Consider the following 26,438-nt stretch of genomic DNA (forward strand, 5'->3'; position numbering starts at 1 on the left):
AGATATGTGTACTTTCTACTCTTTACTTTGTTGAAACAGGCTTGCTCCTTTTTTGTAACCTCTGCATATGATGACACGACATAAAAAAGACATTCAAACGCAGTTGAGATCTTGATTTAGTGATTGATAGATCTTACGTAGTTACCACTGTAAGTGATTTGCTAACTGAGCGGTTGGCACCTTAAATGTAAGGAGTAGTAGAGAAGTAAAAGAGCATGAGCGATGAGGTGAGCTGTCCTACCGGCATAGTGCTTCAGCGTCAAAGTGTCTGGAATGTCTGTGGTCAACGATGACGAGGTCGTGAAGCTTCTCGGCGAAGCATTCGAGGGCCGACTCGGGCGTCCGTGCCATGGTGCACCTGTAGTTGGCCTTCTCACAAGCCCAGCAGAAGCCATTACTCTGACTGTCCTCTTTGGCAAAAACTAAAAGTACCTGCAACAGAAGAGAGGACTCAGCACATCTCGCCTTGTGACTCATTTGATGACTTATATCGCTGACCTTATGCAATGTCATTACGCTATACTTTTAGCTAATAATAAACTATCCGTCCATTAATTCACTATTCAGCTTTTTCTCATGAGTGAGCCGGAGCCCATGTTAGCTGACTTAGGGCGAGAGGCGAGGGACACCCTGGAATGGTCGCATTCAAACAACCGTTTGCACTCACATTCACACCTAGAGAACATGAAGTACTTGTTTGTTTACATGCATATCCAGTCAAGAGTAAATTTGAGTTTTTCAGTTTGAATTTTCTTTGCACAGTACTGATGACGCATTAAGTCCTAAATGTGTGTGTGTGTGTGTGTGTGTGTGTGTGGAGGGAGGGGGGGAAATCAACATCGTGTTTGATTCTGTAGTAATTAAAGTATGATGTGCTGTATTTGTCATTATCTCACTCAAACATTTTTATTTCGTTAGCCTAATAGCACAACTGCCCAAGTCATTTTTTAACTTGCTGTCACAAAATCAAAAAACTGGCTTGCAAATTTTAATGTCTGTGTAGATTCTAAGTCACCCGGGTCACGGTCATCCGAAAAGGTTGAATCAAAGCAATTTACGGAGCCCCTAAAGGGACAAAACAAAGAAAGAAACGTGTTTCTCATTCAAACGGGAAAGTTTCTCGTCCGAATGACAAACTTTCTCGTTTGAATGAGAAACGTCTACTCTGTGAGCGCTGGCTTATTTATCTGCTAGCGGTAGCTTCCTGGGTTCGGGTAGCCGTACAGTAGCTTATTTAAAACCTGCTTCCGGCGAATGTCAGCTGAGAGAATGGCAACAGAAAAGGACTTGCTCTCTTTCCGCAAAACAAGGAATATACCTGATAGTGTCATCGACCAACTAAGAGAAGATCAGGTGAGTATAAATGTAAACTTTCACCACACGAAAATAGCAGCATAGGCTATAGAATAGCTGAGCCATATTTGCTAGTGTGTGTGTGTGTGTGTGTGTGTAAATAAGACTCACAGGTAAACAGACAGGTAGATGTTTCTCATTGCAACCAGAAACTTTCTCGTTACAATGAGAAACTTTCTCTCGGACCACAGAAGACTTTTCCACTTTGCGTCAGTCCATCTTAGATGAGCTCGGGCCCAGAGAAGCCGGCGGCGTTTCTGGGTGTTGTTGATAAATGGCTTTTGCTTCGCATAGACGAGTTTCAAGTTGCACTTCCGGATGTAGCGCCGAACTGTATTTACTGACATTGGTTTTCTGAAGTGTTCCTGAGCCCATGCGGCGATATCCTTTACACATGATGTCGGTTTTCGATGCAGTGCCGCCAGAGGGATCGAAGGTCACGGGCATTCAATGTTGGTTTTCGGCCTCGCCGCTTACATGCAGTGATTTTTCCAGATTCTCTGAAACTTTTGATGTTATTTTAGACCGTAGATGATGAAATCCCTAAATTCCTTGCAATTGTACGTTGAGGAACATTGTCCTTAAACTGTTTTGACTATTTTCTCACACACTTGTTCACAAAGAGGTGAACCTCGCCCCATCTTTGCTTGTGAATGACTGAACAATTCAGGAAAGCTCCTTTTCTACCCAATCATGGCACCCACCTGTTCCCAATGAGCCTGTTCACCTGTGGGATGTTCCAAACAGGTGTTTGATGAGCATTCCTCAACTCTCTCACTTTGTCTTTTTTGCCACCTGTCCCGGAACGTGTTGCAGCCATAAAATTCTAACTTAATGATTATTTGCTAAAAGCAATAAAGTTGATCAGTTTGAACATGAAATATCTTGTCTTTGTAGTGTATTCAATTAAATATAGGTTGAAGATGATTTGCAAATCATTGTATTCCGTTTTTATTTTTGTTTAACACAACGTCCCAACTTCATTGGAATTGGGGTTGTAAATTAATGCAGCAGGGATTCCAGTGGCGTGTACGCAACACCTTTGAAATGAAAACTGATATATATATATATATATATATATATATATATATATATATATGACCACAGCGTTGGGGATCCTTACAAATGGGAACCTTTAAACACAAGTCTGGTGATTAGTGTTAGAGTTTCCATCTAAATCAATTAGCAACTGAAATGCATAACATTTTCAACAACGATGCACTGAAATGAAAATTCCTGACCGAAGCCGAGGCGCTGCCATGATGTACGATGCAATCAGTCAAGGTGCTCACGGCCGTCTGTCACCCCTCCCCCTGAGTCGAAAGTGCTGCCTATGGCGTCAAACGCGTTATTGAGCGCCCGCTTGGCTTCTGCCAGAAGACTTCCTTAGAACCTCTTAGTTGCGGAAATACTGGACCAGCGATCTGGGCCCGCCTCCAAGAGCAGCGCTGCACTAAGTGGATTCATGAGTCACCCTCTCAAACACATGTCACCTCCTGCTCTTAGCGGGGAGACAGACTCAATGCAGAGAGCCAAAAGTTTTGTGCTGCAATTTTACATCACGTTCAATCAAGTTCGGCGACAGAGACCAGACTTTATTGAGAAAGAAATAGAGCGGCTTTTGTCTGCCCAAAGCTGGATGTTTAGACAAGTTTGATTCATTGGGACAATTGGTTCAGGTCTGAAGTAACAAAACACGCTTAAAGCCAACAGGCAAGAAGATCATTCTAAACCTGAGAGGAGTGTTACTAATGCAAACCATATTTAGCCATTTTAACACTTTCATTACATGTACCAGAAAGCGTCTCGCTCGTGAATACATCACTACTGACGTGCAGTATTCACACAGATTTGGAGAACAGAATTCCACATTGGGATGTTTGTAGAAACAGTCAACATTCCAGCTGCAGCAGGTCGACATGCTGTATGCTGGGATAAGAAGCCCCCCTCCTGATGTGTGCTGGGATTGGAGCAGTCATAATCGACGAAAACTCACATACATTTCATGTCTAAAGTCAGGAGGCCTGCAAGAATAAAACCAAAAGGGAAATGTATGTACATGCAGTAAAATAAAGAGAGGGAAGAAGAACAAGATGATAATGTTGAAACACGAGGCCCAGGCCAAATCGTGTGCGCCACAAGAGGAGGAGGAGGAGGAGAGATCAGCTGGGATCGACAAAAACAGGAAGGGGTTATCTCTCCCTCGTTTTCCTACTGGAGCGCATCAGACAGTAAAAGCTATTCTGTGCCCTCCCATTTTAAATTACACGACGTGTAATTCGTTACTTTCCATTGAGTCACACTGGCCTTATAACACAAAGGTCAATTCTGATTTGATTTATTTTGACTTTAATCTCCATAATCCTGGCCCAACATGGCACTAAATCATACAGCCAAACCTCTGTCCCAGGATGTTGGCCAACCTCAAATTTCTGTGGTTTTCCCAAATAAAATACAGTGGTACCTTAACTTTCGAGTGCCCCGAGGAGTTCGGCGGTTTTTTTCGTTGTTGCTTTGTGTTGCGAGCCAAAATTTTAGTGACGAGCGAGCTTCAGCCACTCGAGTAAAGTGGAGGGGGGAAAGAAATACAAATAAAAAAAGGGGGCAGCAATTCAATTCAATTTCATGGGGAATATTGAGTAAATTCAATTATAAACTTGGTCGTGGAACAAATTAGAATCGTAAGGCAAGGCACCGCGAAATAGGATTTCACAGAACCTGGTGTTCCAGGCTCAAACAGTTGCCACGATGGAACTGTTATTAACAGTACAAGGGAGGTTTTAAGTTTCACTGTAATAGCTCACCATCCATCCATCCATCCATCCATCCATCCCTTTTCTACCGCTTATCCGAGGTCGGGTCGCGGGGGCAGTAGCTTTAGCAGGGACGCCCAGACTTCCCTCTCCCCAGCCACTCCATCCAGCTCTTCCAGGGGGATCCTGAGGCGTTTCCAGGCCGGCCGAAGGATGTAGTCTCTCCAGCGTGTCCTGGGTCGTCCCCGGGATCCCGGTGGGACGTGCCCGGAACACCTCACCAGGGAGGGGTCCCGGAGTCATCCGAATTAGATGCCCCAGCCACCTCATCTGGCTCCTCTCGATGCGGAGGAGCAGCGACTCTACTCTGAGATCCTCCCGGATGACCGAGCTTCTCACCCTCTCTCTAAGGGAGAGCCCGGACACCCTGCGAAGGAAACTCATTTCGGCCGTTTGTATTCGGGATCTTGTTCTTTCTCATGGGTGAGGGTAGGAACGTAGATCAACCGGTAAATTGAGAGCTTTGCCTTGCGGCTTAGCTCCTTCTTTACCTCAACGGACAGATACAAAGTCCGCATCACTGCAGACGCTGCATCGATGCGCCTGTCCAACACCCGTTCCATTCTTCCCTCACTCGTGAACAAGACCCCAAGATACTAGAACTCCTCCACTTGGGGAAGGATCTCATCCCCGACCTGGAGCGGGCACTCCGCCCTTTTCCGACTGAGGACCATGGTCTCGGATTTGGAGGTGCTGATTCTCATCCCAGCCGCTTCACACTCTGCTGTGAACCGCTCCTTTGAGAGTTGGCGATCACAGCCTGATGAAGCCAACAGAACCACATCATCAGCAAAAAGCAGAGATGCAATACTGAGGCCACCAAACCGGACGCCCTCTCGGCTGCGCCTAGAAATTCTGTCCATAAAAGTTATGAACAGAATCGGTGACAAAGGGCAGCCTTGGCGGAGTCCAACCCTCACCGGAAAAGAGTCCGACTTACTGCCGGATATGCGGACCAAACTCTGACACCGGTCGTACGGGGACCGAACAGCCGTATCAGGGGGTTCGGTACCCCATACTCCCAAAGCACCCCCCACAGGGATCCTCGAGGGACACGGTCGAGCGCCTTTTCCAAGTCCACAAAACACATGTAGACTGGTTGGGCGAACTCCCATGCACCCTCGAGGAACCTGCCGAGGGTGTAGAGCTGGTCCACTGTTCCACAACCATGATGAAAACCACACTGCTCCTCCTGAATCTGAGATTCGACTTCCCGACGGACCCCCCTCTCCAGCACCCCTGAATAGACCTTACCAGGGAGGCTGAGGAGTGTGATCCCCGTGTAGTTGGAACAACCCTCCGGTCCCCCTTCTTAAAAAGGGGGACCACCACCCATTCTGCCAATCCAAAGGCACCCTCCCCGATGTCCACGCGATGTTGCAGAGGCGTGTCAACCAGGACAGCCCCACAACATACAGAGCCTTTAGGAACTACGGGCGAATCTCATCCACCCCCGGGGCCCTGCCACCGAGGAGCTTTTTAACCACCTCGGTGACCTCAACCCCAGAGATAGGAGAGCCCGCCTCAGAGAACCCAGACTCTGCTTCCTCATGGGAAGGCTTGTCAGTGGCATTGAGGAGGTCTTCGAAGTATTCTCCCCACCGGCTCACAACGTCCCGAGTCGAGGTGAGCATCCCCACTATAGGCAGTGTTGATGGTGCACTGCTGTACTGTACTGTAATACTTCACCTCTGTTAATATTGACATCAACAGACATCAGCCAGCATTTGGTGTATAGTCTTCTTCTCTTCTCACATTCATATTCTCTTAACAACCGTTTTGAGGCTGACCCTTCTGAAATAAATGCACCCAAAAAGCTACAAAAAGTAAAAGAAAAAGAAAAAGACGAGGTGGTTCAAACCGTTAAGATTTGTGCGACTTTAGAGACATATTTGACGGGCATTCAATTTAAGAGACGCCACTGTAACGTAGCTACTGTGTTGTATTTGGGTAGCCAACAGATGTCATTGTAAAATAAAGCAATAAACCTTTACACAATCAGTTCTGCATTTTAAATGTGTTCAACAAGTTTCCCAATTCACACTGAATTGTTTCATTTTATCACTTTGAATGAATGCCATTGTGTCCTCTTGTCTTGAGCTTAGACCTGCTGGGAATGTTTGTGTAGTTTTTCCCTTTGTGGAAATTGTAGACTGAACAGAATCAATCAAAATGAGTATCAATAAGTAGTCTGTCTCATAATACAGTGGAACTACTAAAGCCCCAAAGCTCCTTTGGTTATAAATTCTCCCCCAACACACACAAAAAACAAACATTGGTCTCTTAAGTTGAACAGAAATTCATTCAAAGTTATTTGTATGATCTGTTATTCAGTCTGAAAATGATTGCTTTGAAATACAAACAAAGTGAATTCTGCAAGACATGGCGGAAGCACACAGCGACCAAAATGTAGAAGGAAGCGTTGAACATCGCAAAATGCATCGGAGCCCCAACTGTTCCATGGATTCTCTGTATCATTTTTCCATAGCATGCATTGTTCATTATAGTACGCTTTTTGGTCATAAATGTTTGGCCTTGTTGCCTTGACAACCGAAAGCTGCATCGCACACAATACATCCATTAGCAGCCACCCCACACACACACACACACATACATACACTTTCTTTGAATAGAAGCACAGTTCTAACTAAAACAAAAAAGGAAAATGCACCTTTGAATACCATCCATCCATTTTCTGTACCACTTATTCTCAATAAGGTCAAGGGTGAGCTGGAGCCTACCCCAGCTGAACTGGCCGCCAGTCAACCGCATAGGACATATAGACAAACAACAATTCAGACTCACATTCACACCTGCGGACAATTTAGAGTCTTCAATTAACTTAAGAAATGTGTTCCTTCCAAGAAAAATGCCCCCAAAAGATAACACTCATGTCAAGTTTAGTATTGCAATTTTATAAAAAGCTCCTAAATATTATGAACTGGAATGAATGAATGTTTCATGGAGGCACTTCAGTAAAGGTAAAGTAAAACACAATCAATCACGTACTGCAAGTGTCATTCAGACGTCAAGGACGCTTTTACAATACCTGAAGTGGGTCTTTAAATAACTTCATTGGTCCAAATTGCACGTCTGTTAATGTGGTCTGAAAGAACAAGAAAAACAGGATCGTTAGAAAGAAAACGTTCTCGTCACATTCAGTCCAACTGCGAGGTCCAACAAGGCATTTATTGATATGACAGCAGATCAGTCGTTATCAACAATTGGCAGTGTCTCAATGAAGCTCCTCAACTCGCTTCAACTTAGTTCCTTCCTTGGCACTAAGATGCCACAAGACGGTGGCAAAGCCCAACGTTTGTTTCAATGAAGCTCCTCAGGTCACTTTCAACATAGTTCCTTGGCAGCAAGATGCCGCGCGATCGTTGCAAAGCCCAACAAAGCAAAACTTTTGTCCTCAGTTTGTGAATGTGCGAATGCCGAACCGTGAAAATGCGGGAGTTTACTGTACTTCCTTTAGTACCAAAAAATACAGCATCATTACCTGTTGTGAAAACAATATGTTGGACAAAATTTTATATGTTACAGCACAGATGCCAAACTTAAGGTCCGGGGACCAGATCCGACCCACCATATTATTTTATGGGACCCGTGAAAGCAAATCATGTGTGTCAACTTTGTTTCTTGTTAAAATACCAAAATTGCAAATGGCCTACACTGTCAGCATTTTCTTTTCCAATCCCTCTTTTAAAATAAATTGAATAATAGTTGACAATTTGTTTACTGGCTTTTGATTTCAAAACTAGGTATCCATAAATTAGTTGTGTATATGTAATAGTATGAGGTGATCGTACATTTCTATGGATTTACATTCCAAATGGAAACCATAACTACGATGTGGCCCGTGACAAAAATGAGTTTGACACCTCTGTATTAGAGTATATAACAAAAGTGAGCAGCTGATAACATCTCATAAATGAAAACTGTGGAACAATAAAATGTCAGTTGATACGTAGCTAGATGTATAGATTTCATATTTTTTTTAATCGTCAGATGAAAACTTTACATTCATAGGATTTCATCCAATACGCTTAAGCCTGTTGGAACACAATCTTTCTGTCTGCAACACATTTCACTTCCTTTCTGCTAAATGGAACCCAGCTCAGGGGTTAGTAACCATAGCAACCAAGCCCCTTGTGGACAGCGATCCCACTAGAATTCCTCTTCTCCGTAAACAATCTACACATGTGGAGCAGAATCGAGAGAGGAATTTCGGAGTATGTCCGGCAGCCGTAAATCACTTCGTGCTGAACTGTAAGCCTTCTGCGTGCTCAGTGACAACAAAGGGGGAACAAAGCTGATTAGCGCTCGGAGTAGCGCCACTGACGTCATCCTGACACTGGGCCGTTTGTTGCCGTCGAAGAAGTTGCGATAGTATGACGCTGCGTGATCAAAGTAATGCCCTGTGATCATCTGATCTCTCACAGTCATGAGGACACTGGCCGCATGACCAATTAACTCATGAACAGAAACAGTGTGTGTGTGTGTGTGTGTGTGTGTGTGTACTTTCTCTTGTTGTTTCGTCAAAATTGGGTCACCACGATCATGAAGCTTTTCCCTTATTTTGAATTGTAAACGTTGCCCATTTGAAAGTGTTGACTGATAACAATTCATAGCTTAGAATTCATGCTTGGGAAGTTTCTGACGTTGAAACAATGGAAGTAGTGAAAGCAATTAAGCCAATTTCATTTAATGCTTCCTGGCCATTAAATGTCACGAAACCAAGGCAAAATAGTATTCGAATTGAATGTGGCTAAGAAGGACATCTTTGTAGATATATCTTTGTCAATTGCATCTCCTTTTCATCTGGCACAAGGCAACGCATTCTCCATGAATCATGCCCACAACATCAAGATCTCGATCAGTCAATAGAAGATCGCAACCGCGGTTGACTTGACTTCTCTCCATTAACCTCTTTTTTAGGTTTGAAAAAGGTAAAAAGCCTATTTTGACAATCATAGAAATTACAGGTACCGTAATTTCTTGTGTATAATACGCAGCCATGTAAAATACGCACCCCCAAAGTTGACCTCAAAATTCTGGAAAACCCTTCTACCTATGTACAATGCATTTTTACAATGCACGATTTTGTTTGTACTCATATGATCAAAACGAAGTATTATCTGTATTTTGTTAGTTTTTTTATTCTGAATTATTCTGAAGTCAAGCACTTTATTTAAACACGTAATACTTAGTTTATTTCCTTGCTCTTATCTCGAAATTCACAGCCCTACTTTTTTTTTAGTAAATGAGAAAACACACAGTTGTGCTAATATGTTTGATTAACCAGGCAGAATCTGTAAGATGGGTACAATTCTTTAAAGAAAACATGAAGGACCAGGCGAAACACATTTCATTTTGTTTTAATGGCATTCAAATTAAACTGTCAAGCATTTCAGAAAAGCATTATTAAAGAAAACATAACCGAAAAGAAATTAATGAAGGTTGTTGTTCAGTCATTTGTCATATTAAAAAAAAAATAGCAATAATATTTAATACATTCTGCAAGGGTATGTAAACTTATGAGCACAACTGCACATATATGCAGTCATGTGTCATGCACCTATTTAACCACAAGCAGGACAAAACCATCTCAATATGATGAAGCACAGTTCTACACTGCAGCAAACTATCATCTCAATCATAAACATACAGTATAACAATACAGTACAATAATAAGATACCTCTCTGTGTGGGCCAATTCAAAGTCAGCATTGTTATCTTTATAACCGATAGAATAGCTAGAATACAATAAGAAAGATTTAAATCAGGTTGCCAACTTACAGTTGTGATACACCTTTCTTCAAGTTATTTTGATTCATCAATGCACTAACTGTTAAAAATGCTACAAATACGTTTGTATTTGTACTTATGCAGAACAACAAAACATGGCAATATGGGGTGTTTTGCATTGACTTCGAAGTAAAATGTTTTATTTATTACATTTTAGTATAACACTAACAAAATGTGGATGTGGAATACATAGATGCACTCTTCTTCTTTTCCTTTGGGCTTGTCCCGTTAGGGGTCGCCACAGCGCGTCATCCTTTTCCATGGAAGCCTATCTCCTGCATCCTCCTCTCCAACACCAACTGCCATCATGTCTTCCCTCACGACATCCATCAACCTTCTCTTTGGTCTTCCTCAAGCTCTCTTGCCTGGCAGCTCCATCCTCATCATCCTTCTTCCAATATACTCACTATTTCTCCTCTGGACGTGTCCAAACCATCCAAGTCTGCTCTCTCTAACTTTGTCTCCAAAACATCGAACGTCGGCCGTCCCTCTGATGAGCTCTTTTCTAATTTTATCCAACCCGGTCACTCCGAGAGCGAACCTCAACATCTTCATTTCCGCCACCTCCAGCTCTGCTTCCTGTTGTCTCTTCAGTGCCACGGTCTCTAATCCGTCCATCATGGCTGGCCTCACCACTGTTTTATGACCTTTGCCCTTCATCCGAGCAGAGACTCTTCTGTCACATAACACACCTGACACCTTCCTCCACCCGTTCCAACCTGCTTGGACCCGTTTCTTCACTTCCTGACCACACTCACCATTGCTCTGGACAGTAGACCCCAAGTATATCAAGTCCTCCACCCTTGCTATCTCTTCTCCCTATAGCCTCACTCTTCCCCTACCGCCCCTCTCATTCACGTACATATATTCTGTCTTACTTCGGCTAATCTTCATTCCTCTTCTTTCGAGTGCATGCCTCCATCTTTCTAACTGTTCCTCCACCTGCAGATCACAATGTCATCTGCAAACGTCACGGTCCACGGGGATTGCAGTCTAACCTCATCTGTCAGCCTATCCATCACCACTGCAAACAGGAAGGGGCTCAGGGCCTGATCCCTGATGCAGTCCCACGTCCACCTTAAATGCGTCTGTCACACCTACAGCACACCTCACCGCTGTTCTGCTGCCCTCGTACATGTCCTGTATTATTCTAACATACTTCTCTGCCACTCCAGACTTCCGCGTGCAGTACCACAGTTCCTCTCTGGGTACTCTGTCACAGGCTTTCTCTAGATCTACAAAGACACAATGTAGCTCCTTCTGACCTTCTCTGTACTTTTCCATCGACATCCTCAAGGCAAATAATGCATCTGTGGTACTCTTTCTAAGCATGAAACCATACTGTTACTCACTTCTGTCTAGCCTCCACTACTCTTTCCCGTAACGTCATTGTGTGGCTCATCCACTTTATTCCTCGATAGTTGCCACAGCTCTGCACATCACCTTTGTTCTTAAAAATGGGCACCAGTACGCTTTTCCTCCATTCCTCAGGCATCTTCTCACCCGCTAGAATTATATTGAACAAGCTGGTCAAAAACTCCACAGCCACCTCTCCTAGATGCATCCGTACCTCCACAGGAATGTCATCAGGACCAACTGCCTTTCCATTTTTCATCTTCTTTAACGCCTTTCTAACTTCCCCCTTACTAATCATTGCCACTTCCTGGTCCACCCCACTTGCCTCTTCTACTCTCCCTTCTCTCTCATTTTCCTCATTCATCAACTCCTCGAAGTATTCTTTCCATCTAGCCAGCACACTGCTGGCACCAGTCAACATATTTCCCTCTCTATCCTTAATCACCCTAACCTGCTGCACATCCTTCCCATCTCTATCCCTCTGTCTGGCCAGATCCTTTTCTCCTTCTTTAGTTCTACTAACTACAAATCTGTAAAACGAGATATTTCAATCCAATAAATCGTGCTTCATATCGCTACAACTTCCAATTATTTCCCAACACCTTTCAGCAGTCCAAATCCCGCATGCAGCCAAGACCACTTTCACGCTGTTCATTGCATGCATAGAAGTCGAAACAGAGGCTGTACTTTCCCCTGTCACATTTGATTTCGATGACGTTGACCATGTGTGTCAGAACAAATAACTCGGCCGTCAGCTTTATGAACTATGACTAAAGATTCCAACCAGCCATTCATTTTTCCTGGAGATGTGAAACAGAACATTCTCTCCTGCACATGCGACCGCTGGGTAAATGTCCCTGATGGAAGACAAACCCTCTTGCTTGCGCTGTCTCTCTCTCTCTCAAAATCCCTTTTTTTTCCCCCTTCGATGCCGATTGTTAGGGAATTAGCTGAGGTTAAAGCCTTGACGTAAGGAGTTTGGCCACGGGGCCTCGAGCTCGCTGAGGTTTAGCAGAGTGCAAGTGCTCCTCCATCCCAAGAGACGTCCCTCTCTAACAGAAACTGACATGACCATTCCAACTGCAGCTGCTGTGTGCCCCCCAAATCCTACCCGACACACACACAGTCCACAAATGCAGTGCACACAAGTGCTGTGTGTAGCGCGCACTGTGCAATGAATCAGCCAAACATTTGCATCCCATAAACATCATACTGGCACTCAAGCAGAGACAAACAAGGCACAGGAAGTGAGCGAGTGAGTATGTAGGCCAGCGGGCAGGCAGTCCAAACATGGCGAGTGCCATGCGACACTATACGACTAAAACGGAGCACGTGACAGCTGCTCAAACAGCTCCAGTGCGAGATGTCGGGAAAACGCTTTGTAAACTAACTGCAAACCAGAGGAGGCAAGAGTACTCACACTGTACTGAAGTAGAAATAAGTTGTGTGGGGAAGAAAAGATGTACTGTATGTAGAATTATACTGATTCCACTGCTGCCCTCAACTGCTGGACTCAAGAAAAAAAAGTAAAAATGAATTTTTACTTTCAATTATAGTGGTGCCTTGCGATACGAGCGTTCCGTCACCACGCTCATAACACAAAATACTTGTATATCAAATCTTTAACCATTGAAATGAATGGAAATGCCATTCATCCGTTCCAGTCTTCTCCCAAAAAATTCAGCAATCACAAAATTAACTATATTTAAAAATAATTACCATCATTTCTCGGGTATAATGCGCACGCATGTATAATACGCACCCCCAAAGTTGACCAAAATTCTGGAAAACCCTTCTACCGATGTATAATGCATTTTTACAATGCATGATTTTGCTTCTACCTATATGATCAAAACATGAAGTATTATCTGTATTTTGTTCGTTTTCATTTTTTTAATCCTTTTTTTTTTTTTTTTTTTTTTTAATTTATTTGCTCTTATTTTGAAATTCACAGCCCTACTTGTATTTAGTAAATGAGAAAACACACAGTTGTGCTCATATGTTTGATTACCCAGGCAGAATTTGTAAGACGGGTACAATTATTGAAAGAAAACATGGACCAGGCGAAACAGGTAATATTATTTTAATGGGATTCAAATTAAACGGTCAAGCATTCCAGAAAAACATGATCATTAAACAAAAAATAACCATAAAGAAATGAATGATGGTTGTTGTTCAGTCATCAGTCATATTAAAAAAAAAAACAATTTTCATAATTTCAAAATTATGCCAGGGTATGTAAACTTATGGGCACAACTGTACACATATGCAGTCATATTGGAATGAAAGTGTAGGCTCCACTTTATTTATAACGACTAGGTGACGTTGGCATTCTGGAATGAAAGTGTACAGCTTTTTCATTACTACTAGATGGCGGCATGCATTTACAAAATGTGAAAGTTTTTTTCCATTTTCCCCTATACCTATGTATAATGTACACTATTGACTCTTGACATTATTTATGGAGGGGGGGGGGGGGGGGGGATGCGCATTATACACGAGAAATTACGGTAAACAGTTTTTGTCACACTGCATCAGTTGAATGGCCATTGTACTGCTCTTTCTTGTGTGCCCGCTTTGGCCACCTGGGAGCAGTATAAGACAGAGGGACTCCTCCCAGCTCATCAGTACGACACTAACATTAGTCGTTCTTTGCAGCGATTAAATAATATATGACTCAGAGCGCTACTATATTGTCTGTCTAAATGTGTTGCTGCACTGTTTGTTCAATGCGTCGCTTAAAGTGTTATAGCGCTGCAACATAAATGCTATTTAGCATTCATCGAGCGGACTGAAAGGCTAAGCTATGTGGTTCTCTCTGTCGTCATCACATTGAATAAATGTCAGAAAGTGCATCTGCGACTGTCACTTTCCCCTTCCCCAACTTCACTATCTGAAACTTGCTCGTAATTAAAATGTTGTAGTCATACTGTAAGTCAAGGTACATTCTCCTACATTCTCTCACTGAATACACTGACTGTATTTACATTGCAGAGTTCCCTCTGACCTTATATCCTGCTCCCTGTGTATCCGGTCTTATGAATCTCCGTGTGTTTCTCTTCTCGCTCGTACCTCTCCTCCTCATCTCCGTCTTGCCCTCATCGACGCACACGTACACACTGTAACATACATGTTGGCGGAGTGGCTTTCCACTAAAGTGAAAAACAGGAAATTGGATGACATTGTTCGGTACGCCGACGTCAGCGGTGAGAGATACAACGAATAAACTGCTTCCTCCGACCCAGACCTGGGACCAGGATGCAAGGAATCTCGGGATGCCCGCCCTGCTCGTGCGGGAAAACGTATGTTGCTGCTCTGTGTCCCAACCACCACAATATTCTACTAAGCCACTAGTAGCCTCCTGGATCCTGCTAGTAGGACAAATGTGCCCACTAGTAGTTTTGCTCTACTAGTAACATGTAGTTGTCCTATCTTGTATAAAGGCAATACATGTATCAAGGCTGACAATTACAGCATACTTTACTTTTACACCCCACCCCTTCTGTCAACTTTTCTGAAAACCCAAATACGATCGGCCGCGGAGAACATTACCACACGCAGGGCTAGTAACACAAGAGGAAAGGAAGAAAGGCATGTTTGGGGTTAGTATCGTTGAAAGGATGTGACCACTGTGTGCTGTTGAAAAGTGTGAATCCAATATGGATGAATCAATGTACCTTATTAGGTGTGATTAAGGGGAACAGTCCTGGCCACAGGTGTGGCGCGTACACTATGTACCAGAAAGACAGACTGCTCGCTCACGCTACGTACGCACAGACAAGCAAAATGAAATGTCACAGTACAACACATCAACCTCGCCACATGCTGAGCTACTCAGATAGCAGCGTGCGCGTGCGTGTGTGTGCGCGTGCGTGTGTGCTAGCTCAAACAGAATGATTCCCTTTCATGTGCAGCTACTTACATTTGCTCTGAAAGCATCCATGGCAATGGCCTAGCAAACTTGCAATGAACGTTCCGAGGCAATCACATGCACACAAATAATCCATTTATTCACATGTATTCGTAGTTCTTTGAATACAACTCTTTTAAGCGCACTGGAAAGTCTTATAATAATTACCGGTGTACACGACTCACAAAAAGTTAAGAATATTGGGCAATTGGGTGAAAGGTCACGATGAACCTAACTAAAATGCACTTTAACCTCAACAGGTGAACTTCATTTGACCTTCTCTAAACTTTTGAACGCACCTGTTTCAATATTTTTTTTGCACACCTCGTTCTCTAACGGAAAATTCACAACAGGTGTTTGATCCACAATCTAACAGTTCTCTTCATCGTGCTGTTCACATTTTGACATCGTGAGACCATGACGATACCCAACAATTGCTCAACAGCATCTTTTTATTACGAGGCTTCGAACAAGATGTTCTCAGAGGTAATCGCCCACTGAGCTTAGCGTGTCATCGGGAGGTTACAACAGAGATACAGAGAGACTGGAAGAGTTACAGAAAGGCATAGAAGCGAATGTCATTGCATTCAAAATATTTAGATGTCAAGTTTTTTATATATATATATATATATATATATAAATAATATTCATACAAGCGGGACAACGTGACTGGCGGGGAAGAACGAATGTCGGGGCGCAAAGTGAACTCCATCTTTGTCGCCAAAATCTTATGTCCAATAATGCGTGGGCATCCACTTGCGTCTCTTTTCACAACACAACATGTACCAACATTACAACTCTTGAGCACACTTGAAACACGCCATATGACCGTACTTTTCTCCAAGCATGTGGAATTAATTGATCAGAAATGAGACCGGTAGCACGGTCACTTTTTAAAACATGCAAGTTTATTGTCAACTGCAATGAAAGCAAATGTGAAATAGAAACAGCCTTTCTACAATGCCCTGTCTTGCAACTACTTACACGAACCAGATTCAGTGTAATGATGAGTATAGTTTTTTTTTTTTTACTCATTTCTGTGTCAGTCAGTCGAAATATGTCTCGACGTGAAACCAGTCCGGTATCGACAGATGTGTAGAGTGATTCTTTACCACATGTGCTTATAATGCAAAGTTGCCTTTAGCATATTCACTTTGAAGGCAGCAATGGTCCGCGGGCCTTTTTACACGGCCACCCCGGCCGAGTCAGCCAGGCAGAAGACTCTATGTGAGTCACTGGCCTGGCTGAGGGAAACTAGGCCACTGTGGCTCAGTCAGTCCTTGAAACCCCTTGTTTTTTTGCTCTGCCCCTCTAACCAACTCTGCTTGAATGCAGAGGAGTGGAATGACCATCAATGCTCAGAATTATAATCCACTCCAAGTCCACTGAAAAGTACACAAATACAGTATATTTGAAATGTATATACGTAGTTGTTTATTTTTACTTGCCCCTGGGAAAGGTCACATAAAAGGAAGGATTTGAAATGATTTATCTTGGTCTTTTTTATCACGAACCCTGGCATTTGAACAGGGGTGTGTACACTTGGTTTTTTTTTTTTTATCCACCGTAGATATACACTACTGCTCAAAGGTTTGGCGCCAATAAAGGCTATTCTGTAAAAAATAAGGAAATGTCAAATGTTTTTTGAATCAAGATAACATACAATTAATAAATTACAAAAATACAATCTTGACATTGTTAATAGGGTTAAAAAAAAAAAAAAATCACATTTCTGAGTCAGCCCCAAGCTTGAAAAATTGTCTGGGTGCCCCAAACGTCTGAACATAGTGTACGTCATAAACAGTGAAGTCCTCCGTACGACAGGTTTCCACTGGTTTTGACATTTCCTTCTGTTCCCAGCGTGGCAGCTTCGAATCACTCAGACTATAATAGTGTGCATAACTCATGTTTACATGCACATTGGTTGCATCTTGGCTGCGACCTTTATGTTGTGTTTGGTGACATCTCTCTACCCTCATACGATAGCGTCCCAATTCAAGCAAACACCAATATAAACACACTCACACAGAAGACTGAATGAACTTGGCTTGGAATTCGCTCCCCAATGACCTTGAATGACGTTTGAGGCTTTAAAAGGCAAGCTTGCAGAGAATTGTCAAGGTCTCCTCTTTGTGTAGCGCTTGACACCACGCAACTGTCAGATTACGACGGTCTCAAAGGGTTGGGATAATTACAGTGAATTTACGGAATTGATGGTAATTGTAGTTTGTGGTGGCGTAGCGATGTTTTTTCTCTTTAGTGCAGCTAAAAGAAGTAACTCAAGAAATGTCGTTCGGTTCAGCTCATTAAGAAACACTGTTGAATTGATACGTCACGGAAAGTGTTACTAAGCATCATATCAAATGTCTGATCAAACGTATTAGATTTTGAAGGTGTGCTCGATGAAGTGTTTACATAGGACCTGATCTAAATTATGAATCCAACTTGGTTAACGTCACATTTGTCTTCATTAATTGATGTTGTTGTATTTAGACTTGTATGATTTCTCACCAAACAATCTAGAGGGAAATGTGATCATTCTATATAATCTAATAGGATTACAAAGGGGAGAACATTTCCGATAAATTGTAAATGAGAAACTGTTCTCAATTGCCTTCCCTGGTAAAACAAAGGAAATGATATATTATATATTACGGGCCTCAAGACCTTAAGGGCCGATTCACTGTCGCCCGTTTTCATATTCCCCAAATTGTCGGCTGTTTTCGAGCATTTTGACTGATCTTTCAAGACCCGCAGAACATTGTGTCCTGTGACAATATAATAAGCACCAAACCTGGTCGACTCTCGTCTTTCACCAGAAAAATAAGTTTGTATCTATCCTTTTTCCCTTCTTCAATAGTCAGCAGTATAACATGGGCTGGTTTTCCCCCCAAACATAAAGCAGAGAAAAAAAACCTCTTTGTAAAAGATATCAAGCAGAATACAGTGACTTTGACACTAATATATATACTTTTTGTTTTTGCTTTTGTGACACTTCAAACCGTAAAACAACCAAGACTGAGAAAACACTTTTGATGGCAAAATAATTATTTATTTACATATACATATATATACATATATATATATATATATATATATATATCTACATAACCGCATAGCTCAAATTGAACATCAGCGGCTTTTTTACATGGCGTTCCTCTTTGATACCTCTCCGTTTACACCATACATATATATATATACATACTATGTTGGAGTGGGAGGGGCCTAAACCTGTCCAACTTCCAACGTGTTATAATTTTTCTCCCGCCTGTCCATGACAAGAATAGATTCACCGCCTGATCTTTATCTTCGACTCAAAAGCTGTACAAATACAAAGTGACGCAGCGCTGGCATCTACAGGGATCTGTTCGTCATTACAGTTGTTTAAAAACGTGAGTTTCAAGTGGAAAGACAAGTTGGGCAAGAGCCTCTTTCACACCTACTGGTTGAAAAACGTGAATATATTTGTCGATGGCAGTGAATGAGTTTGTTATTTTATTTCACCTCACTTGAGCGGCATAAATATAATCATGAATTCAAAGTCACTTTCAAGTTGTTGGGCTGCCTCGAGCCAAAAGAGGTCGTGTTTTTATCTATTCGTCGGAGGCAGCATTATTGAGTCGGTTTGGAATGGACGAAAGGAGGGAATTGGATGTGGCAGATACTGTAGGCGGAGTCTTAAGCAACCTCCTTTGTTTATCTGTTCACCTCCGCCGTAGTTGTTTTAGTCGGGATTTTGTTATAATATCTTTCCCCCATCTGTATTCAAGCCAAACTTCAATTTGGTAAATTCCTGTTGATTCGGAAGGAACGTTCCCAACTTTTGAAAGTCCCGGAATTTTGCAACCCTACGGACTCCGTTGACAGACGACTTGATCTAACTGAATAAACGAAAACAAAAATGTCAAGCACCTGCATGCGGCTATCTTGAGCACAAGAGTGCGCACGCGGTGTTTGTGGTGAAATCTTAGCAGTGTGACCGCCTCTTGTATACATTGTTCATGACATTAAAGTCCTCCCTGGGCTTGTGACGCTGCCTATAAGCCAGGCCGCATACCCCGTGTCCATAGTGGCGCCAGTGTGCATACGAGCGGCCGAGGCCTGGCACGGTGGCGGGCAGGGGGGGGGGTAAGAGACTGCGCTCAGAGCCCTCACACGCTGGCCTACAGCGACACGAGAAGAGCCGCAGACACTCCATAAACATGGAACGCGGGAACACAAAAGCCTGCATGCTTGCTGCATTTGAGGCGGAATTTGGGGGGGCGGGGCTTCAAAAAACTCATCATGCGTTCAAGGAGTCACATGCAGAAGTGCAATGTGTTTCTCCCAACTCCTCTCTCTAATTGGCTGCAATTCAACAACCATGTTCTGCAGGTACTGGTCTTGGGGAGAAAATGCAGCGTGAAACTAATTGTTGCAAGGCTGGCGGAACCATTTTGGCTGCATCTAGTTTCGGGAAAATCTCAAAAACAGACAAACCGTTGCGGAAATGTCACAAAAGTGCTTACATTGTTAAAATCCCTGTAACTCGATTGCAACAACAGCAAAAACAAAATCATGACACCGATGCGCGTGAAATGAAATTTACATAATTTGGAAAGCCAAAAAAAAAGAACAAAACCCCAAAAGAGTTTCATGAGCTAAGCAGAACCCACCACGAAGACAAAGTACATCAAATGAGCTTTTGAAGTCCCTTTAAAGTGAAAATAAATGTCTTCTGAGTTTGGCACACCACAAAGAAGAGTGTTGTCACGAACTCAGCCAAATCAAAAAAAATGAAATAAAAAAGCCATCGTCAATGTGCTGAAACAACACCCTGTTGAAAAAATGGATGCCACGTCATGGAGCAACTTTCTTGAACCTACACATTCTCGTATGTTTGAGCCACAAAAATCTATCTGCTTAAAGCCTCTGCCGGCTGGAATCTATCCAGTTGGGTCATTGCAAAGCTTTCCGTGCCGCGGTGGGAGACGCTAGCCACCAGCGGGCGAGCTTCTGGGGCTCCTCTCGGCCAGCGCGGTCAAACTCCATGCTTGGGAATCGAGCCGTTCTGTACATTTTGCCATCCAGGGAAGCCGTAACTAGCTAGCTAGCTAACCGCACGCTGTAGTGGTCGAAACGGGCCGAATGATTAGAACTGCGCAACCCGTAATCGCACCAGATAATCACTGATCTGGTCTGGACGAAGGCGCGCGAGTTCTTTTATGGCGGGGGGAGGGGCGACTCATGCAAGACACCCGAGTTAAATCTCAACAATTCGGTACTACATAGTTCTCAGTCTTTGCAAGTTGACGGTAATTATCTTCAAACATATTTACAAAGCACATGTATAATGTATTTAGAAAAGAACATCTCAGAATATACTTTACTGTGCATTGAGGCCACCATCAGGTTCTGCGTTGTTAGCCGAACAGTGGACAGATGCACAAGAGGCAGAGCACTTTCTCCAATGTTCACCTTGAAGATATTTCTGTCCTTATCCAGATTACTGTGAAATCCCCGTAAGGCCTGGACAATCCTAAGCCACGCAGGGCTTGGGAGCAGCCCCTGAATAAAACCTCCTCTTCTACATCTGCCCCCAGCATCACCAAAGTCCAATTTTATGGACAGCGTCACATTCCATTTCTTTCTCTCCTAAACACATTTTGCTGTAAAGGAAACACAACTTTCGAGCGGTTCCTCTTAAAACTCACTATTTATTGGCAATATTTGCTCAATTTGGACTAGCTGCAGGAGAGCATCAAGAATGATACGAAACACGCACGGGCACCTGCGCGCGACATTCTCGGTAAGGTCAAAGGTCAAGCAAGCAACAGGACAACCTAAAGAAGCTCGTCAAAGTCTAAGTGGGACGCTGCCCGGCCCGGTGACAAGAGTTTACTGTAATCTTACCAGGAACCTTTCCATTGCAGCAGGCTCCTCCTCCTCCTCCTCCTGTCCAGCATGTCACCAAGACTGCACGCTTCACGAAGAGAATTCTTCAATAACGTTCCATTACGTTGCCGGAGTCATAGCCGACCTTCTTTATGACCTCCCCTGGCACTGCAGCCCGAGGAAAGGATTAGAATTAACAATACGCCCACTTTGGCCCGCCAGCCACGCTCTATGTGCAACTTTACATGGCTCCACCTCTCCAACTTGGTTGTTTTTGACAATATCGGAGGACGGCCTATGCATGAAACAGCATTATATAATCTCTGGACTCCTCCCCTCTTGTTCACCTGCTAAAACAGGGGCACTGATGTCACCGTCGCATGAGGGATCAGTGAGTGACATGAGCCGCAGTGCCGGCTAGGATCTTGGCACACAAACACACTTGACATACTTGCACCCAGGGATGCACACGCAGACACGTACTGCGTTAGTCGAGTGACGGAGAAAAGTTCCGCGAATGCACGTGGATAGAAATCACAGATCCGTTACGTAGCCATTATCGCAGCGGTACGCTAACTTTTTACGCCAAGTACTGGCTGAAAAAAAAAAAACAAATACATGGCTCTCCAAGTACCACCATCAATTCAATGTATTGCAAGTTAAATAAAAATAAATACAAAATAAATGTCTGCAAACAGCGTCTTATACTTAAAAGTAAAGTACAACTGTACTGTACTTATCCAATGCACTGTACTGGATTAAAAAATACAAAAATGTTGAAGCCTTCCCATTAAGCATCTCGAGTACGACTGAATTGAGCCCGTGGACCACAAGTTTTCCTCCGACCACGCCTTGGAAATCACCGCATTATAAATGGTAACAAAATCCAGGGAGTTTTCAAAGTTGGAAAATGTTCACGCAAATTAACAGAATTCAACCAGGAATACACTGTACATATTTGAAGGCTGGCTCTTAATCGGCGATTTCAATATATTTGGGCAAAATATAAAACAAAATGCAAGGACTGTACAGCAGTGCCTTGATTTACAAGCGCCCCTACTTAAAAGGAATTTTGAGTTACCAGCCATGGCTCGGTCAATCTTTTTTGTATTTTTCGCCAGCCCAAACTGATACCTGAACTGAAAACTGTCCAAGTTAAATATTACTCAACTAATCTAAGATGCATTCAATATTTTGTTCAAATGTTGATTTCAACCATGCAGAACAAGAAAGAAAAATACAAAAGTCCTCCCAGTAAGTGAGAATTTTCCCACAAACTGAAGTTCCATAATATAGACAACGTGTTGATAGTGCATTGTAAAAGGAAGATTACAATCTATTACAGAGCACAACAAACTTTCTGGAAAGATGCTGAAATGGGTGATGTAACAGTCCACTGTAAAACAAAACCAGCAAGAAAATGGGCCTCTGCTGAATGTTTGACATACTGCAGTATTTAGCAACGCAGACTGTATTCAAACACTGACAGCGATACTGTGAATTGGCTGAAACAACGAAACCGGGGGAATTTAAAAAGAAAACACTTATGACGAGCTCTGACGCCACAACCTTTTCTGTTATTCACGACAGTCGCTATGTCACATTAACAGGCTTGGTGTCGAAAATTCGTTCTGTGTCTTGGACTGGGCAAGTGGCCACACTACAACTACGACACCGAGCAGACCCCGCCCGATCGTCGCGTGCCGTTGCCAAGAGCACGCTCCCATGGCACAAGTCTCCGGGAAGGCTGGAATCCCATGCGCGTGTTTAGGAATCCCATGCGCGTTCCTGGCAGGAACCACCCTGCTCTCACTGTCTTCCTATTGGTCAATGTCTCGGAACAAATCGTAGGACCGCGTAGGACATGTCACACGATGCGGAAAAACAAACGAAACTTCTGACACACCAAACTTTCTGTGTCGTGAAAGTGGACTCTTAACTCTAAAACCCAGATGGCCAATCTTTGATTATGTCAGACTACACGGTGGAACAACGGTTGTTCCGCAACTCGTAACTCGAAAGAAAGCGGCCACAACAGTAAACGTTTGTCTGCGACGTTTTGTCAGGTCAAAAATCGGGTTTAATGCCGGGCTCACACTAAACGGGTACAGATATTTTCGATATTGATTTCTTTGAGATGTCTTGAACTTTTGTCAAACAACAAAACTGGAAGAAAATGTAACAAATGCAGTAGGTACAACAGGAGCTATTTGTTATTATTTATGTAAGTTACTGTTGTTGTTCAGTTTTCTTGCTCAACATTTTGGTTGTTTTTGGACACAAAGTATTGTGACACCTGCCCATTACGACTCGTCAAAAATCCCAAAGCCACGACAATGTGTACTGCAATACGACGGCAATTTCCGGGCACAGTGCAACAGGTGCAATTACCGCTGGTGTTTTACTCGTCGTCGTCAACAGATTGGTTACTTTGAGAAACCACCCTTTACCTCCAAGTGTGGGATATATTTTCAGAAGATCAGTACACACATAGTTTCCACTGAACATCATCTGCGCTCTTACGGCTGCCAATGATTGAGATGTGTATCATCTATGTACCGTACAGTACGTCTGGTAGTGTACAAATTGCAACTCGATGCAAAGCCTGCATGTCGCGATTATGTGATTCAGCAAATTTGATTGCAACTCTCTGATTGTCAACTCGAGGCCAAAGACAAATGCTGAGCACCTTGTGCATTAAAATCCCACTCAACTGCCAAAAAGATGATGCTGTCGACAGAACAAAACCAACATTTACGTCATTCCTCATCGCCCGAGTCATTTTTTTAACATTTGCGGAAAACAGGAAAAAAAAAAACTAATTCAAGTCCAGTTGCCTCGGTTCAACCTTTGCCGATTACCATGACCTGGGTGACTTGGAATCTACGCAGAAATTAAAACAAAAACAAAACAAATAACAAAACAAAACAAAAACAAAAAACACTTTTTAGCAAGGACTTTTTTTTTTTTTTTTTTTTTTTTTTTTTTATTGATATTGTGAGAGTAAGTTAAAAATGACTTGGACAATTATGCTATCAGGCCAAGGATTTGTAAAGCTTATAAAGTTACCAGCCAATAGTCAATACATTGAATCAATGCTACAGCACAGTTCCCCTTTCACACTCCCACATTTTTAAACAATCATTTTTTGGAGGAGTTTTTACAGTACTGTACAGCCAAGTATCGAACCACTTTGTGCTGCAACACGTCGGGCAGCACTGAGCTCTACTGGAAGACATGCAGTTGTAATTAAGAGCAAAAAGAAGCGGCAGAGAAGGTCCCCAACTAAGCTTCAGCGGTAATGTTTGTTGGTCCGACAAAGCAGAGTGAATAAATTCCCGTGCTTAATGTATGCTCTTTTTGTATGCGTTGTCGATGCATGTGTTTTAAATTAACAGTTGTTTGAAGGTTTAAAATGACTAACATAAATGCTACTATCCGTTTGCCCGTTTATGATGTTTTGCAACATGTTAGCGTTAAGCTAGCGGACTTTGATTAGAATTTTGGGATTTGGTTGAACAATTTGTTGTTTCAATATGCAATGTTTAATTCTGGTATTTTATGTGTCAGTTTGACAGTTCACTTCAAGTGGGAGTGACAAATAAACGGCTTGAAACAAGAACACTTCGCCTCTTAGTTGAAGAACAGCACGAGCGAGAGTCTTCTTATTTGTTCAAAGTGATTTTAACATTTCTTGAGAGCGAGACAGTGAGAGGGAGCGCAAAGGAATACTTGAAAGTGTGTTCTAATAGGTACAAATGTGTTTAAAGCATATGGGAGTGGTAAAACTATATTAGAAAAAATGGTATACGGTCTCTATGTATCGCAGATTTTTACAGCTGGGTCTGGAACGTATCCCCGGCAATAAACGGGTTCGCTTGACACGGTTGCGAGAATGCCTCTAATTCGTCCTGGGGGAAGGAAAATAAATACGTAAATACAAAACATCAGTCAAATGGAAAAATCCAAATCAACCCCTTTTGTAAAGGTTAGGGAACAATGACAGCTTTTACAACACTGTCTTGCCTGGGAGTTTCAAACAGGAAATGAAAGGCAGTCTCCCACACCAAAGTCCGGTGTTTGTGTGAGGCGTCCGCATCCCCGACCCGCCTTCCAGTCCCCAAATCGACACTCTCACTACACAATTACATCATCCAACTACTTTCCTACAAGTCAGGATTACTCCACCTGTTCTATCCTCTCCGCTTGTAACTATGACAACTCGGATCAGACCATTGCAATCACGTAGAATTGTTTTCATAAGATCTGCTAAGTTTTTTCCCCCCCGACACATGTATTTGTACCTCTACTCAAGTACGGAGCGGAGCCAAAACGCTGCAGGCATGTTCACGTGAATCCAGTGACGCTCTTTTCTGCTTCGTGACTCTTGAAGTGAAGAAAGACTGTAAAATGAAGTTAAGTCCTCTGGGCTTTTTCCACAGAAAATTCGCTTGGGATTTAGCTGCCAATTTTATAAATGAAGTGTCCATTGGATTCATGACGATAAAACTAAATCTAAACGCGTGGAACTTTGAAAATCTTGCCAAGGGAAGTGTCATCCAACATAGTGTGCTGTGCTGTACAAAGCTTTGGAGTTACGTGAACCGTTGTATGAAGGAATTCAGTAGTGACCTCGGATTGTGTGTGTTTCGAGGAGTGTTTGAGATTTACAAATTGGCCTAAGATGCATGTTAAATGAATTCAGAGCGTTGTTTCAAAGTAAATTATACGCATTTCAACTATGTCGTACTGAATTTTGGGGATAAAAGCAATAAAAGTCATTTTTTCCCCAAGACTCCCTCCCCCACTATATAAGAACTTGAACACCTTCTTTCACATCAGTGGTTATCCAGTATAATTGCAAGTTACTTTGTTATTATCACTCGGCCCATTTCTACCACTACAGCGTGCAGTTAGCTAGCTTGATAGCTACAGCGCCGTGAAAATGTCACTGATATCGGTCTGTCCGCAAAGTGTTCCAAAGCCATTTCTAAAGCATTATGATTCCAGCAAACCACAGTGAGAGCCATTATCCTCAACATGGAACAGTGGTCCTTTAGGATCTGGGTGAGTCGCTGTGATTGACGGACGCATGAATTCTGCTCTTGACCAGAAAATCCTGAAGGAGAATGTTCGGCCATCGGTTCGTGACCTCATTCTGAAGCACACTTGGGTTCTGCAGCAGGACAACAATCCAAAACTTACCAGCCAGTCAACATCTTGAATGACACAGACACAAATTTGGAGTAGCCTCGTCAAAGAATGTGATTGAAATGCTGTGACATGACCTGAAAAGCAGCTCATGCTCAAAAACCCTCCAT

The 26,438-nt window shown here is 42.9% G+C and overlaps 1 protein-coding gene across 5 annotated transcripts in view; it reads right to left on the reverse strand.

The window, feature by feature from the left end:
- The window catches only part of pde8a (phosphodiesterase 8A), a 68,143-nt gene that overhangs the window by 23,381 nt on the left and 18,324 nt on the right, over positions 1-26,438 (reverse strand). For 3 of the 5 annotated variants that reach the window (XR_009768194.1, XM_061670834.1, XM_061670837.1), the window contains 2 exons: positions 7,216-7,272; positions 242-432 (listed from right to left, as the gene is read on the reverse strand). Coding sequence is in view for 4 of the 5 variants with exons in the window: in XM_061670834.1 (XP_061526818.1) it covers positions 242-432; positions 7,216-7,272 (248 nt within the window). In the remaining variant the exon portion in view is untranslated. Of the gene's footprint in view, positions 1-241; positions 433-7,215; positions 7,273-20,612; positions 21,093-21,135; positions 21,417-26,438 lie in introns of those variants that run through there. The other 2 variants (XM_061670835.1, XM_061670836.1) reach the window with 2 other exon arrangements.

Source organism: Phycodurus eques, chromosome 2, assembly GCF_024500275.1.
Source record: "Phycodurus eques isolate BA_2022a chromosome 2, UOR_Pequ_1.1, whole genome shotgun sequence".
Lineage (NCBI taxonomy): Eukaryota > Metazoa > Chordata > Actinopteri > Syngnathiformes > Syngnathidae > Phycodurus > Phycodurus eques.